At 39.1% G+C, this 15,520-nt stretch overlaps 1 protein-coding gene across 2 annotated transcripts in view; it reads right to left on the bottom strand.

Annotated features, from left to right (window-relative positions):
• MYLK (myosin light chain kinase) overlaps positions 1-15,520 on the bottom strand; it is a 209,937-nt gene that overhangs the window by 6,289 nt on the left and 188,128 nt on the right. For both annotated transcript variants that reach the window (XM_054830581.1, XM_054830582.1), the window contains 4 exons: positions 14,761-14,978; positions 9,104-9,227; positions 1,174-1,326; positions 50-173 (listed from right to left, as the gene is read on the bottom strand). In XM_054830581.1, coding sequence (XP_054686556.1) covers positions 50-173; positions 1,174-1,326; positions 9,104-9,227; positions 14,761-14,978 — 619 coding nt within the window. The remainder of the gene's footprint in view (positions 1-49; positions 174-1,173; positions 1,327-9,103; positions 9,228-14,760; positions 14,979-15,520) is intronic.

Raw genomic sequence — 15,520 nt, 5'->3', positions numbered from 1 at the left:
AAAGAGACTTATGAGGACAACCAGCCCAGTTCTACGTCCTCTTCATTACCTGCCATTTTCTTCTGGCCATATATTTCTTCATCCTATCTTTGGAAAGTTTTTTGGCTTCCATGTTTTTGGTGTCTTTTTGCAGCCAAGGATGCTGAAGACATTGAGTACAATTTAAGCGACTCCTGTTTTTATATAAAAAGACTAGTCAGTGTTGCCATTAATGATAGTTGAACCTACCTGCTTTAACGTTATTTTGTGCTCTCTTTTCTGAGAGCTGATTTTTCTGTTTCCTAAATTTAGCAACATAGATCACATGGCATTGCTTTCCCAGCCGTGCTTACTTCTTAAACTCACTTTCACAATTTCTGTAGGGCTTTTTTGGAGAGAAAACTGTGCATTTTTAAGTGTTAATAAAACATTGTGAAACAAAGCACAAAAAGCCATGTGTTTTAGGCATGGAACACATACAGCAGAGCCACAATGGCAATGATTCAGCTACCTCATGCTGGCAGAACCCTGTCCCAGATCTCCTTTCCTTCACTTACAGAGATTTCCCCTTTCCCACCACTTAATACCCTCCTTCCTTGCAGCACTGAACATTTAACAAACCAGAAATGTCCAAGTCTGTTATCAAACCACACCCATTCTTCACTTTGTTCATGGTACTCAGATAAATAACCCTCTGTTCTCCATCCATCCGACTGCAAACTCACTGGAAGAAATACGTTTTCTTTCCTTGCTTTGTAAACAGGGCTTCCAACTGATTTTTTTTTTCTTGCCCAATTACTAGATTTAGAGGAAAGCTGCTTACTCGGAGGTACCACACTTAAAAGCCACACATGGAAAGAAAACTGGCAAAATCGCAACCCATTCAGATCAAGACAGAACACGTCATGCAGGAATCTCTGTCACACTACAGTGAAGATAAGAGTAGCCACACAAAACCCCAGGGTGCATCTTGAGGGAAAAGCAGAATGAGAAGGTGATTAAAAGCAAGCGCTCCATTCAGACCCTGCACATAAAATAAACGAAAGCTGCACACAGACGGACGGGCATGCAGAGCTCCTTATAAAGTATCGCCAGCGTTGCCTGCATCCGCGTGGAGATTCATGGTGGGGAAACAAGAATGACAAGTTCAGCTAAATGCAAACATAGAAAGTGTATCAAGTCCAACAGCTTTACTTCATATCTTTCTTTAGTAGATTGCTGATAAAGTCCTTGGCATCATCAGAGATTTCATCAAAAGCCTCATCATCGAAGTCCCACGTTGCTGAGGTAACATTGGCTAGGGTTTCGTTGTCGTTGTCTCCCATGAAGGGAGAAAGTCCGCTGACCCTGGGGATAGAATAGACAGGCAGACACCAAACAAACAGTGTCAATTTGTGATTTAGCAGAGGAGGAAATTAAAATCGTGTGTGACATCTCCTATGCTCTGCAGATCATTAGCAGTAAAAGCTCCCTTAAAAAAAAAAAAAAAAAAAAAAGGACTCAAAGCTAACTACAGATATTCTTATAGGAAGGAAACTAGAATTTTGACTGCAGAACTGAAAGGAAAATTTTTACTGTTGCTTTCTCTTTTCCCAAGACATTTTTGAGGAGAGAACTAGAATTAGGTGCAAGTGGAGCCTACTAGCTTGTTAAATGACTTGTCTAGTTCTGCATAAATAATACTGCAATTTTCACACCAAATGCAGTTGAATAGCTGTTTTTCCCCCCCCCCGGTTCTTTCAGAGTGACTTTGCTGCCTTTACTGTCAAACCAAGGTTTTTTGTACATTTTATTCCATTTACTCCTGCAGAGAGAGTCCAAGAAGAAAGATGCATCATGAAATCATGAAATCCACAGGGCTATTTTGTAAACAAAAGCACTCTGAATTATATAGCCAGATAAAACAGTGCTACATCACTGCAGGCTGTAAAGTTATGCAGATGTATCCAAAAGTAATTTGGTCTTTATGTTCTCTATCAGTCATGATGATGCATGAAATGGAAATAATACTCTTTTATAGCCTAAGTTGAGCTTCCAAGGCTTTTTACTCAATATAACTGATAAATTGCCAGTGAAAGGCACTTACAGAATATCATCGTGTCATTTTTGCAGAGTATCTTTATCCAGTTGAGCATTGTCCTTTATTATACTGTACCTTTGCGCATTCAGATACCTCTGATTCCTGTATATATCACCCCTTCAGTAAAAATTTTCAGGTGAAAGGTTGCTTATTCCTTAGAACTACAAGTTATGCAGTTTTCTAGGTCTTCTTCGCAGTATGCAATTTACATAATAACCTATTCTTCCTGAAATTTTACAGACTTTATTTGCTTTCTCTGTACAATTATGTTATCCAGTTACAACAACCAGTTACCTTTCAGCAATAGTACTTTTTTTTTAAAAAAAAAAAGAAGGGAAAAATAAGTAGAACTTACTAGGGTTCTGAAAATACTGTATAGAAAAATATCTTGATGCTATTGAGTATCACAGAATGTTAGAAAAAGAGATTGGGATCAAATAAAGTGAGCTATGAGATTAATATTAGTATAATCTCGTCCTCCAAAGTTATTTTGCTAGTCTTTTGTTACTAATTACATTCAAAATCTGATTTGGAATTTGTTCTTAAGGATTTTACTTCTGTAAGCAAAGCAGAAACACACACTCTTTGAAGCCTCAGACAAAGCACATACTAAATCTTTTACCATTTCTGGAAGTTGTGTGCAGTACAGCAGAGTCTAGAATCTTACGTGTGTACTTCAGAAATTTGCTAGCAATAATACATGAGATGAAGATAAAAGGTTTGTTTCTTCTCAGGCAGAAAGGGGTAAATCAGAACAGAAGGCATTTGCTGTCTTACTTTCCATTATATGGGGTGCATTCAAATGCAACAGTGAAGCATGACTTTATAAATGGATAAGGTGGCATAAACCATTTGTGAACATATAATAGGCATGAATTACAGAAAGCTAAAAGATTAACATACCAAAAAATGCTCACGTAAAACAACTTCACCACGGCTGTTCTCTTCGACACTTACTTTACTGGAATACACAAGGTTTATGCCTGATAGCACTGGAGAGCTGGTGTCGCTGCTGCACAATGACAGACTCTGTTCTGCCCTCGTGCACATCAGCTGTCACCACCAGGTAAATTGTTGAAGCAAAATCTCTGTCCTGGAATCCGCAAAGCACTCCTGCAGGGCCTCACATCTATCTCCACTCCAGTATTTAACCATTTTCCTATTTATGACAATGTTGTTGTTCACTGTAATGCTTTAGAAAGTGAAAATTCTCATCCGGACTGCAGTTCTATGGTTTGGGTTCCAGACACTGATTGCCAAGTTCTCTCTTTTTTGACTATGTAGTAAGTACAATAATCTCTCAGCCAATTCAGCGGCTGCTAAAAAGGCTCATATTTTATACAAATGAAGGTCTGTGAAGCATTTCTTTAGTTCATTGTCAATACAGGAGATACATGTCTTCTCTTCATCCAGTTAAGCTTCCAGAGGACACACTTGGACAGCCCGAGCAATAACAATCCCATTTCCCTTCAATACTTGATCGAAGTATGGCAAAGGTGACCTCTGCATAGTATTACCACAAATAGTATTGTGCAGCCCTTGTGCTACATTAGATAATATTTTGGCCTATTTCCAGAGATTAAAGCTGCAGTATTGAGAGATCATTTCCATGCTAAAAAGACTGCTACAGATACAGAGACATCGCTTCATGTGGAAACACCACTGCTCCACACTGCCATAAGAGGCAGTGCTTGTAAAGACATGTAACCTTCTGGGCAAAGGGATACTGCATGGCACACACAGCTTTTGAGGGATGAGGATAAGTAGAATCTTTTTTTGTTAAGATTTGCATGACAGAATTATCGGACAAAATCTTAAATGCTGTGGGACTGACCCATTCCATGCATTTGGTAAACTACCAGATGGGTATCGGTTAAGCCTCCACTCACTTCGTCATTCCCAAACACCCTTGTAGCAGTACCCATTCAAACATTTCAATGAACCTATTTTCATATTTCTGAATGTGCTGTTGCAAATTTCTAAGGCTAAAATCATTTTCTCTCTCTACCAGAGTTTTACACTGTGAATCAGTTGCCTTGACATGGAAATACTTGTAAGGAGAACTAAATCCTTGTCTATAATCAGAAAACAAATTCCAGGAACGGATGTATATTATAACCCGAAATTCTTATCTTTATCACAGATTTCACTGACCTAAGTCTTGGTTGTTCATTTCTTAATAGCCATTTAAAGTAATAATGGCCCAGCAGCTCTTTTGACAGATTATGGAAACAATTTCTTTTTGGAATGCTGAAGCTAAGTGATAAAGATGAGCTACTGCTCCAGAAAATTAATACTGAGCTTACACTGCAAAGTTACTGTTAGACAAGCAGCAAGTTGTTTACTGAAAACATTTTTCCAGCTACTTAACCAGGCATCTTCCTGGCATGTTAAGAACCATTTGTTTAGAAAATCTTTCACAGTTTCCACTTCTAAATAAAGAAGAAAGATATTTTATCCTCTAGAAGTTCCTTAACATTTATTGGTCTGTTCTAACAAAGCTCTGAGTGCAGATTTAGAAATGTTAAGATGAAAAGGGTCCAATGTGGTCACCACTCTCACTGTGTATGTAACAAACACTATAGCGTTTCACTTGGAAATCTGTGCATTAAGACCGCCACTAATTCAGGGAAGATGAGTTTGCTGCATGTCTCAAAAAGTCAGACTCTGAGCATTTCTCTGCAAGCAGTGTTTGCAGCAGCAACTGATTTGGGTGGATGACACTGAGCTCCTTACAGCCTTTGCATTGCATTAGCAGTGAAAAAAAGTGACATTTCAGTACGAAGAGTACTATCTGTTTCTGATAAACCTGTGCAGGTCATGTCAAGTAAGCACATGATAATGCCTGCACTTGGAGATCATGTAATAATTTGGTTCTTTTGCAAACAAAATAAATAAATAGCCTCCGTCTTCTTTGTAAGGGACATGCATCCACTGGGCAAACCCACCTTTTCCTTAGCGGAGGCTGACTGACTCCAACACTGCTCGTCTTGAGGAAGAAACAGACCACTGAACCCATGTAAAGGAAGAGAGCTCAGTGCTGCAGCAAGGGTGTCACTCTGTTCTCATCCTTGTTTTACGTGCCCAGTAGATTAATGAGGAATCACAATTTGCCAGTTCCACTGAACAAATAATTCATTTTCTTTTGAGCAGTACAGTCATGACATTATAGCCCTCCTAACTTGCTTTATTGAAAGAACAATGGGTGCTCTCTCAGCTCCTATATTAATGAGGCTTAAATTTTTAATACGACATGGAGCCAAGTGTAAGCCAGCAGCGTGTCTTGCCTTATCAAAGCCCCAAGTCAGCACACCCAAAAGATGATCGATGCCGAAAGATCTTTCAACCAACCCAAACTGCCAAACAAGGGAGGAATAACAGCAGTGATGAATAACACAATAGAGAAAAAAAAAAGGGGAATGTTTGAAGAATCAAGGTGAATGTTATTAGGAAGGTGTTGAAGGAAAAGAGTATACAGCAAGGTCAAATGTGATATTAAAAACCAGCTTAAGATATAGCATATTAAAAATTATTAATTGACAGAGATCGACTACTCCGAAAATATACACACTGCCTGGCACTGATAAAGCAAGAAGAACTAATGGAAAAGTAAACAGAGGTTTAAATCAGCCACAGCAAATTCCTCACTTAAACTAGTCAGATTCTATGGTGACAGAAGGAAAAGGGCTACCCACTTTCAGTGAAAGCACTGAAATCTTAGACTGAAATTTGGTCTGAAATAAAAATAGAATTTAGAAATTGTTTCAGATTATTAAATATTGGAAACACTGGCTATCCAAATGGATCATCAGAAAAGAACTAGAAATAGAAAAACAACAAACAAATTCAGCAATGCCCAGAAGAATAAATGAGACAGAAAGAGCTGGAAAGAATTCAGGAGGTTTAAGCTTTGTTAGATAAAGATTATTGTGAATGCAAAACCAAACACTGAAATAGACATAAATGGAGATGATATACACAAGCTATAATATTTGTGGCCTGTTACTTCAAAGGCAATAGATCAACTTAAGTATGTGGGACAGTACTGTGATGCAGAACAGGACAGAGAACAAGATAAAAGTGGAAGATAAAAACCATGAGGTGAACACAAACAGGGAAATTTAAGGAAGAACAAAGACTGATGAGGAGACAGGACTGAATAAGTTATCCAGAAAGATTAAAAGGATTTAATGTGTAGCTTAGAAATGTGGAAAGGGAACCCATGAGCTGTAGGATGGAATTAGGTCAGTCATGCCATAAGGAAGACAGATGCAGCATCCCAACAGCGAGTGCAATGTCTGTACTTACGCCTGCATAGCAGAAGGCTTGGAGAGAGGTCTTGCTGCAGGATTTTGGAGGAGCGCTGTCACCCTGTTTTCTGCTTGTGATTATATCCCAACCATTTCTTCCTCTGCAGGGAAGACCCTTCACCCACCGAGATCTCTTTAGCAGCTCTTTGCTAAACCTGGTTTGTATTCATTGTTGTCCAAGACATGATGGAAACAGAGTCTCTTTCTAGGCAGGTTACAGGTCTCTCAACACTAGAATCCTACCTTAAAAGAGGCGTTCTGTCAAGTCATGCAATAGCACACTCTCTGCTGCTTCACTTAGGACATATGAGGGACACAGCAGCTTTAGGCCAGCAGCTGCCTGTAGCAGACCTGTCCTTAAGTCCAGTGCTGCTGCAGTGCTCACCTCTTCCTTCATGGCCCCACTCACCATGTCAGGGGGAGGGAGAGGGGCTGCAAATGCAACATTACAAGCACAGTGATGGTATGAGACAGACACCAAATGAGTGACTCTTACACTTCATGCGTGAGATTTGGCAGTTCTGAGCTTATAATCAAAACAGGAAAGCAGAGCTGCAACTAAAGAGAGATGCAGTTCTCAATGACTTTTATTTGCATTCTGTAATGATGATGTGATGGTCCCTTTTGGATAATGGCTCATAGTTGTGAGTCTGCAAAAATAGCTGGGCTTTAAGGAAGTGAAGACAGACTGGGAGCCTGTCACTGTGGGGCGGAGAGGGAAAGTCAAGCAATGACTCATAGGTCTTCCCTAACTTCTGTTACTTTCTTCTTAATCGCAAGAAAGACAAAAGCTGATTATTACTGTTAATCATTATTGTGGCAATAGCTATGCATCAAAATGATTTTGGTTGCATTTGAGTAATGTAATTTTCCCCTCATGAGGAGTTAAATGAGCTTAAAGACACCTTAGCAAACAAGTAATTTCATAATATATTTCACAAGGTACATCAGGTCATCTGAATCAACCACCCCAGTCCCAACATCTGCACATTACAGCATCCAAGTATCTTGCTTCTGGTGGCACAGAGAAACCGGGAAGAAGCAGTTCTGCCACTGCCGGCAGACTGGTCTTTGGCAAGACATTTCACCTTTTCTCCATCTGTTTCACCTGCTCCCTTCACCTTGTCTACTTATACGATGACGGTGTTCTCCACCATGCACCATATTGGAGCAGCACCCCCGGTTGCACACACAACTGCTATCACCGATTTTTGCCTCAGTTGTCTGACATGTCACTGCTTATACTGCAAACACACAAAAACTCACATAACAAACGACAGCAAAAGACGTTAATCCCCCCCGAAATGTGCGTGTCACCCCATGGTCAATGTTTTAATGCGCCAGAGGCCTCTAGGGGGCAATGCAGCATTGACGGAACGCTTGGGTTTGCCATTGCCGCGCCGGCAGGCTGGGATCTCCATACCGCTCTGCAACTCAGGAGGCCTCAAAAGCTAGAGAAATACAAGAAGTTGTCATCTCAGTACTGCGTGTGTGGTCTACATTATTTGGACTACAGAATGATTCAAACGAGCTCTCAAGATCTAGAAAGAAATGCTGTGAATGGAAAATAAAGGTCTCGTAAATAAACTGGCAGAGCAAAGTGACCTTGAAGAGTGTAGCACGCTTCACATAAGAAACAGAAGATAACAGAAATATTGAGAGTCTTTCCTGGGAGTAAGAGAATTGATGTAGTAGCTTTTGCACAGGAGAAGAAAGAAAATCATGTTGCTTAGTTTGGAAATGAGAAGAGTATGAGAACAAGCATAGGCTGACAGGGCAAGCAGACTGAGTGAAGATGAGGCAAACAACTGTGCGTTGCCAGGTGTCAAGGAAGAGGGTAGCCACGGTGGGGGGACTCTTTTAAAAAAGGAAGTAGGGTATTGAGAGAAGCCTTTTAAAAGAACTAGTGCAAAGCAGCTGTGCCATTTACTTACTATTGAAACTGCAGCGAGGGAGAAAGAACCATGCTCCCAACTGAGCTTCTCTTTTCATTTGTTTATTAGGCATCAAATATGTAAAGGCACAGTTGGAAGAAGATCGCTTGCTGTTCTAGGCATGGAGATCCTATTTCTATTTACATTTCTCTAGATCCATTGAAGTTCATAATCACTTGTCATCAAATCACATATGCTGATCAAATCGAATACTGAAATATGTAACCAAGAGCGGCAGGTCACCATCCTCTAAAATATTTCCATGAGCTTGATCCACGCTGCTTATAAAATGTATTTATCCAGTAGTTTGTGCTTAGTAATAAATTGAAATGCACCGTGAACAGATACTGTAATGCGGGGATAATTTAGTCTGTCCCACGAGGGATACAATCTGAATAAGAAGACCCCAAAATTTCACAAAAATTTTCTCTCTTGGGAATAAAAGAATGGAAATTATCAGTTATTAGTGCATGTCCAAACATTTTTCTTTAATATCTGGGAAGGAAAAATAGTTTAAAGTTAATAATAAAATACTGTCACATTGTCTTTTTAAATGAGATGAAGCATTGCTGGTTTATGATGTAAGATGTACAGCACTTAATGGCTGAATTTCCAGAACTGCTAGTTCTGCAGTTTACCAATTATGCCCTTCAGAGAACAGAGAATTCTTATTAAACATGCTGGAGCTGCTAATTAGAATACAAAAGGCCTGGAAATTGGAGAAGAATTCAGAAGTTGATGGATATTTTGTATGTTCGGCAACTGTCAGAATTTGTGTTAAGAACAGCAAAGGTACTCACAAAATGTAGCAGATAACTCCTATACTCCACATATCTGTCTCATATCCAATAGGTTCATAGTTTATAACTTCTGGAGCCACAAACTCAGGGGTCCCAAAGAGAACTTTCAGAGAACCTGCATTTTCTGTGAAGCATGAAAGAGAAAATCATTAACTGCTGCATGCAGATTTTTAAAAACAATCATTCCCCAGTAACAAGAAAACCAGTTTTGCCCTCATATTTGTGATTTTCTTAAAGATCCTTATCAGAAGAAATGATGCCTGAACTGCTATTTTCTTAGCTGATAAATGTATAACAATAAAGAATTAAGCATCCTGAAACACACGACACTGTACAAGGCACATAATAAGAAGGTTCTACAAGACCAAGGTGTTTCTACAAGACCAAGTCTAAGAAAGAGGCGAACTTTTCCTGTTTAATTCAGATTTGGGTGTCCTGAAGTATGAAAGCGTTTGAGCCTCCATCACTTTAGCAGTTGCACAAGAGGATTTCAGGATTCCAGTGTTACAAAGACATTGACGTTTTCACAAATTATCTGAGATTTATCAAAGCTCAGGGATCTGTATTTTATGGTAAAGAGAAGCAGTAGTGAAAAAATTACAATAAGAAGACATAACTATTTTAATCCAATACATTTTTTACAGTTTAAACAGGAAAGAATATCAATACTGGGTTGCATGTCTCTGAAATTTGAAGTGGCATAGGTCAGTGGTGAAACAAGAAAAGAAGCAGATGACGCGCACCTGCCAGTCACTACTTTGTCAGTAAGACTGTGCTTGAGCCTGCTCTCAAAACCAGGCTTGCCTACAAGCATGCCTGTGGAGCTCCAGAGTGGTGAAGTGGAACCACAAATGCTTAGTCACTAGCTGCCACTCCAAACTTTCATTCAGCTGGCCTGTAGCACAGGTGTCCTACATTTGACTCTGCTTATACACAATGTGGATGCTTTTGAAATGATCTACAATGAAGCTACTGCTAGCAATATGAACTGAAAGAATGAGGTCATGGGACACATGAACTTGCTCTTCATCTTTCTTGTGCTGACCCACCAGAACTGCTTTACTGGAAAACAGCACGATGAAGGTAGAATAACAACGTGTGCAGAACCTAGCATTGCCAGTTTATGCTGCCAGTGTGCAACTGTGAGTGCTATGTCTAACTTTTAGTCATAGTGTGAAACACACCGCATGTCATTTAGATAGAAATTACGAGGCAAATCTCAATGGGCTCATTTTCATCAATGCTCATTCTAAATAGGTGGGAAGAAGAAGAAAAGAATAAGTAAGGCCAGGAAGGAAGGAAAGAAGGAAGGAAACCAAGGAACAGATTAGGGACTGGGAAAAAAACCCAAAAATTTGCATTCTAAACGTATAAAAATTTCAGGAAATAAATTGTTTATGACTTGAAACAGGCTTGGATTTAGGTTGAGAAACTCTTGTCCAGTCTGCACATGTGCCTGAGCAATCAGTATTTGCCTTAAGTGAGATTCATTACATTACGTTTATCTTTTGTGCAAAAGCAGCATCCAGATTAGGCACAGTAGAATGACATAGTGAGGAACCATCCCTCTCCCAAAGAGATTACCATCTAAATGAAACAGATATGAATGGGAAGAAAAACAGATGTAACAGATCCCAATCCTGCTCCTGTTAAGGTTACTACAAGTAGAGATTTGTGCTCTATAACCAAGAGAAAAGCTTAAAAACCCTCAAACAGTAGCAGATCAAAGTTTTGAGAAGACTACGTTAGAAGCTACTTGTCCACAACACTGAATCATTATAGAATATTTTTATTCACCAGAATTTGCTCTACCAAGTTTTGCAACATAAAGGCTGATCCCAATACTGACTCCACACCTCCAGTCACCTCCACTGAAAGCTGTTAAGCCATTTCATAAAACGTAGTCATACACCTAGGTTAGTACTCTTTTGAGGTATGCAAATCCTCAACTTACCAAATGAAAAGTGAAGGATATAAGGGGTTAATAACTTGCCTAGTGATTGAACAGCATGCTTGAGGCAACTTCTAAACACTACCACAATAACTCACTCACGGTCATGCCGGTTTCTAATTTTAAATGCTGCAAAACCCTTTTTGCTCTGCTTAGGTATGGTGATAGTAAATAAATTGCAGAAACCTCATTTTCACGTTAGCCCTGCTTTCAGAAACCCCTCCTGTTTCTAGAGACAGAAGAGCCCCTGGGAGCAGCCCCAGGAAATCACCTAGATCCTCCCATGCAAGTTCACTAACATCGAGACCTTCCTGCCAGCTGTCTGACTAGCCTTGAAAAAGCACATTCAAAAGCTCTTCCACAACATCCCTACACTCACATAACCAGAGTTTTCTTACCCCTAAAAGTAGGATCCTTTTCCTAATATCCGATCTAAACTGACAGCCTAAGACAAGGGCAATGTCTTCTCCACAGCGGCACTGAGGAGTGAGAGATCACCCTTCCTTTTCCAAGCACAAACAGGAACCCTATGATCCCATCTTCCCATTTGCCGCCTTTGTAAGGTCAACACCTACATTTTTTCCAACTGTCCGTATGAAAAATTACTGAAATTTGTCACAAAGAACCTATTTTCTAAAAGCTTCATCATGATCATCCAAATCCTAGGCTCAGATTTTCACATCCAAGTTTGGAGGCTTTTCTGTGCACTGTGTAAACTACCATGAGACACTGTGTATGCAAAAGGCTGGTGTATGAAATGTGCTGCCCACAGGTCAGAGAAATGTTTTTTGAAAACATGGCATTTGAGTGCAAGCATACAGCGTGAAACAACTGATACAGCATTTTCTGTGTATAAAAGAAAAAAGAAAAGAAAAAAAATAAGACTTTTTCCATGCAATAATATGTCAAATCTTTACCCAGATGTTTACAAGCTTAGTACACAAGTAGGATCTATGTTTGGATAGCCCTTAGTTCAGATAGAAAGCTGACAAGCTAACTGGAAACTGTTGCCGACACTGTCTATAATCAACTGATTAAAAAAAAAAAATCTTTACAGTACTCAAAAAACATTCTCTTTTTTCCTCAAGAAGTTTATCTTAAGCAATTTTCTACATGTGTTCCTCAGCACACCAAAAAAGGTCAGGAAAATATCCCACTGCAGCTTTGGTATTTCCTGACAGTGTAAGAGAACTAATTAGCTGCAGAAGATGACTGCAGAAGGACCTGATCCTAATTTCTTTAAAACTGATCGAAACATTGTATATTTAAAGGCATTAGTTTGCACTAGTTACAAAAAGTTAAATCTCAGAAGTTGAATTGCAAAATCCACCACTGTTCCCTTCAGAAGCCCCTTGGTTGAGCAGTCTCCGCTCAGTGAGGGTCAGGACCATAGTATGAGGGCTCCGATCCCACATCTATCAAAGCCAAAGCGAATTTGACAGCCAATTTCAAAATCACAAGGCTTGAAGGAACGCAAGTGGAGGAACATGCCCTCTGTGCACCACATAAGACAACTGGCAAGAAGAGGGCACTTAGTGAAAATTTTTAGCAATTTTTGTTAAGTAAATAAAGTAGTAAAAATTGTTTTATACTTCTGGAAAACATCTCAGCCAAAATGTTACGAACATCTTCATGATTAACACAGTGCTTTTGCTTTATAGGCATGGAACGGGAGGGCACTTCGTCTTCCTAGGGAAATGCCACACACACTGAGTTATCCAAACTGGCAGGCTGATGAAAGAAACAGCAAATATCTGTAATGTAACTTTGCAAGAATCAGCAACATATTAAGCCAAATGAGTGTACAGTATTGTAAAATCAAAATCAGCGTCAGTGCTCATGGCTCTCATCCTTCCACATTAAGAAATGTTATATATAGATTAGAGATTTACTACATATGGCACGACTGCGGCAGCTCACAAGCTAGTGTCAGCCGTGCGATATACAGTGATGCCACAAGATTAAAAGAAAATGGAAAAGCTGCTGGATATGAACAGGCTACTGAAAATAGGATCTTCCTTTTGCTAAATGTGGGTTTAACTGTGGTTTGATGTTAAAAAAGTAGCTGAAGAAATTTCTATAAAAAGGCCATTCTGTGGTTACATTATATCTCTTTTTGATGAAATCCGCTCATTTCAGCAGTAAATGTATATAGTTTTCAGGCTGACAGCTGGAACACCATGGAATGAAGTCTTTCACACACCTCTGGTAACAAAAACTTCAGCGCTGGAACGTAACAGTTCATCTGATTCCTCAACAAGAACAAAATCCAGTTCATGCTCCCAGAAAACTATTGGCTCCATACTGGCAAAGGAACATAAATTGCAGCGGTCTGGTTTTTATATGAATGAAATAACTGCCTTATCTCTGAGTTTACACTGTCCATGTGACCAAGATTCATGTACTAGCTTTTTGGAGTTGATCATCATCTAAAAATCTGAAAAGCAGATTTCTTTTCCCCTATTCATTCAGCTTACCATTTTTGGTTTGTTTTAATAAAATGATATTCTTTGGCACGCCGTAGTCTGTTACTTCAAGCATCAAGAGAAGTGGGATGAGCAGTATGTAGGCAGATAACAAAACCCAGGAGGTTGTAATTCCAAACTGTACTCTTACAAAAATCATTGTTCTACTTTTTAATTAGTATTACATATAATTTTGTGTAAAGAGGGAAGGCAAAGGATTACAACTAATAATCTAGCTGTGGGCCTCTTTATATAGAGACTAGCAATTCATATGAGTTGTACCAATTTAATGGCAGAAGAGCCACAAATCTCAGCTCTCCCAGTATAACAGGTTCATAAAGTATTTTAGCTCCTTTTAATTCCTGGAATTATTTTTTTTTCCTCTTGTGAAAATACAAGAATCAAAAAGATCAGCGTGCGATGTTGGTATTGTTTAACACACAACTGGAGGGCTGCATTTTACAGTTGAATTAACACCGAGTAATATGAAGACAAGAACCCTCCACGGTCTTTGGCTTTCAAATTGCAGAGCATGTTGGAAAGTTTAGTCCAATATGAATGATCAGAAGCAGCTGAAAAAAGTTTAGGAAGAGGAGGGGCTTGTCAAATGGAACTCTTCTCCCCCCATTCCCATTGCTTTGTTTTTAAGTAGTGCTATTATATTACTAATTTTGAACATGACCAAAACACAGCTCTTTATAGAATTCCCTCCCCATATTTAACATGTACAACAATATGCTGTTGTTTAGGATAAGAAATCACAAAACTAATGGGGAAGTGTAAACAGAATGCAGTTATCCATATTTGAAAGTCTTTTAGAACATCACCTTCACTCCTGCTGTTACAAAAGTTTCAAAGATTTGTAGTATTCATGAAGATCAAGTTTTTGTTCTATTTTTTTACAGTTTTTACAGAAAGTTAGTGTTTTATGGTTTCCCATAGTTTGTTAACATTACTAACTACAGGGTATTTTACCTTGTAGTCTGCAGGGATACTCTAGCCATAGAAACAGATAGATTGTACACATTTCACTGCAAACTCCTCTTGAAGATGAGGTGCCCTACTCTCACTCTTGAATGTCTTATTTTCCCCTTTTCTATTTTTTTCCTAAAACCAGAACTATTTACGTGAAACATGTCTATTTACTCTTTACACATGAAAGAATATAACACTGAGTATGAATTACTGCCTGGCCTGCCCTTTTCCCCATGTCATAATGAAACAGGCAGAAAAGTCATTACCTAATCTTCTCGCAAGTCCAAAGTCAATAAGTTTGATACTTGTACCGGTCTTGTTGACGCACATAATATTTTCTGGCTTCAAATCCAAGTGGACAATACCCTGCTTATGGATGTACTGAACTCCTTCTGAAATCTGCTTCATATATTTAATGCACTCTCTCTCTGTCAGTTCAAAGTCTTCATCAATGATGCGTTCGAAGAGTTCTCCTCCAGAAACCCTATAAGAGACAGAATAAAAAGAGTTCTGCAGCTTTTTCATTCTGGGAGTAATCAAACTATTTCCTTTACACAAATACAGATAGTTCAAGCTTGCAATAGTCACTTCAGGATGAAATCTATGTTTTGTAATGGCATTTTCCATACAAGGATCACATAGGAAGAATCACCTTTTGCATGTGGTATAAATCAATAGATTTTTCCATTCTGAATCTCTTTCCTGGGTTAGGACTGTGAAACACTCCTGCTCTTATCCCAGGCAGTAGGGATGTAGCTAGATTTACATCCTGCTTTTAGGATTCACACACCTGCACCTGGCAGTAAAGCGTGGGCCATGTCATTGTCACCCCGTGACATGTTTATACCACTACAGACTCTGAGCTCATGTTTCTCACTGCTTCCTTCCCATCTATGCTCCATCACTAAACAAGTGCTGATAACATAATTTAGAAATATAGAAAAATGGGTCCCAGGAAAATAGGATAAAACTTCCAGTAGATTAGCAACATTTGGGAAGAAGAGAGATTGAGAGTGACAAGGAAAG

This window comes from Grus americana, chromosome 6 (assembly GCF_028858705.1).
Source record: "Grus americana isolate bGruAme1 chromosome 6, bGruAme1.mat, whole genome shotgun sequence".
In the NCBI taxonomy this organism is placed as follows: Eukaryota; Metazoa; Chordata; class Aves; order Gruiformes; family Gruidae; genus Grus; species Grus americana.
This window is presented reverse-complemented; position numbering and strand designations above follow the sequence as displayed.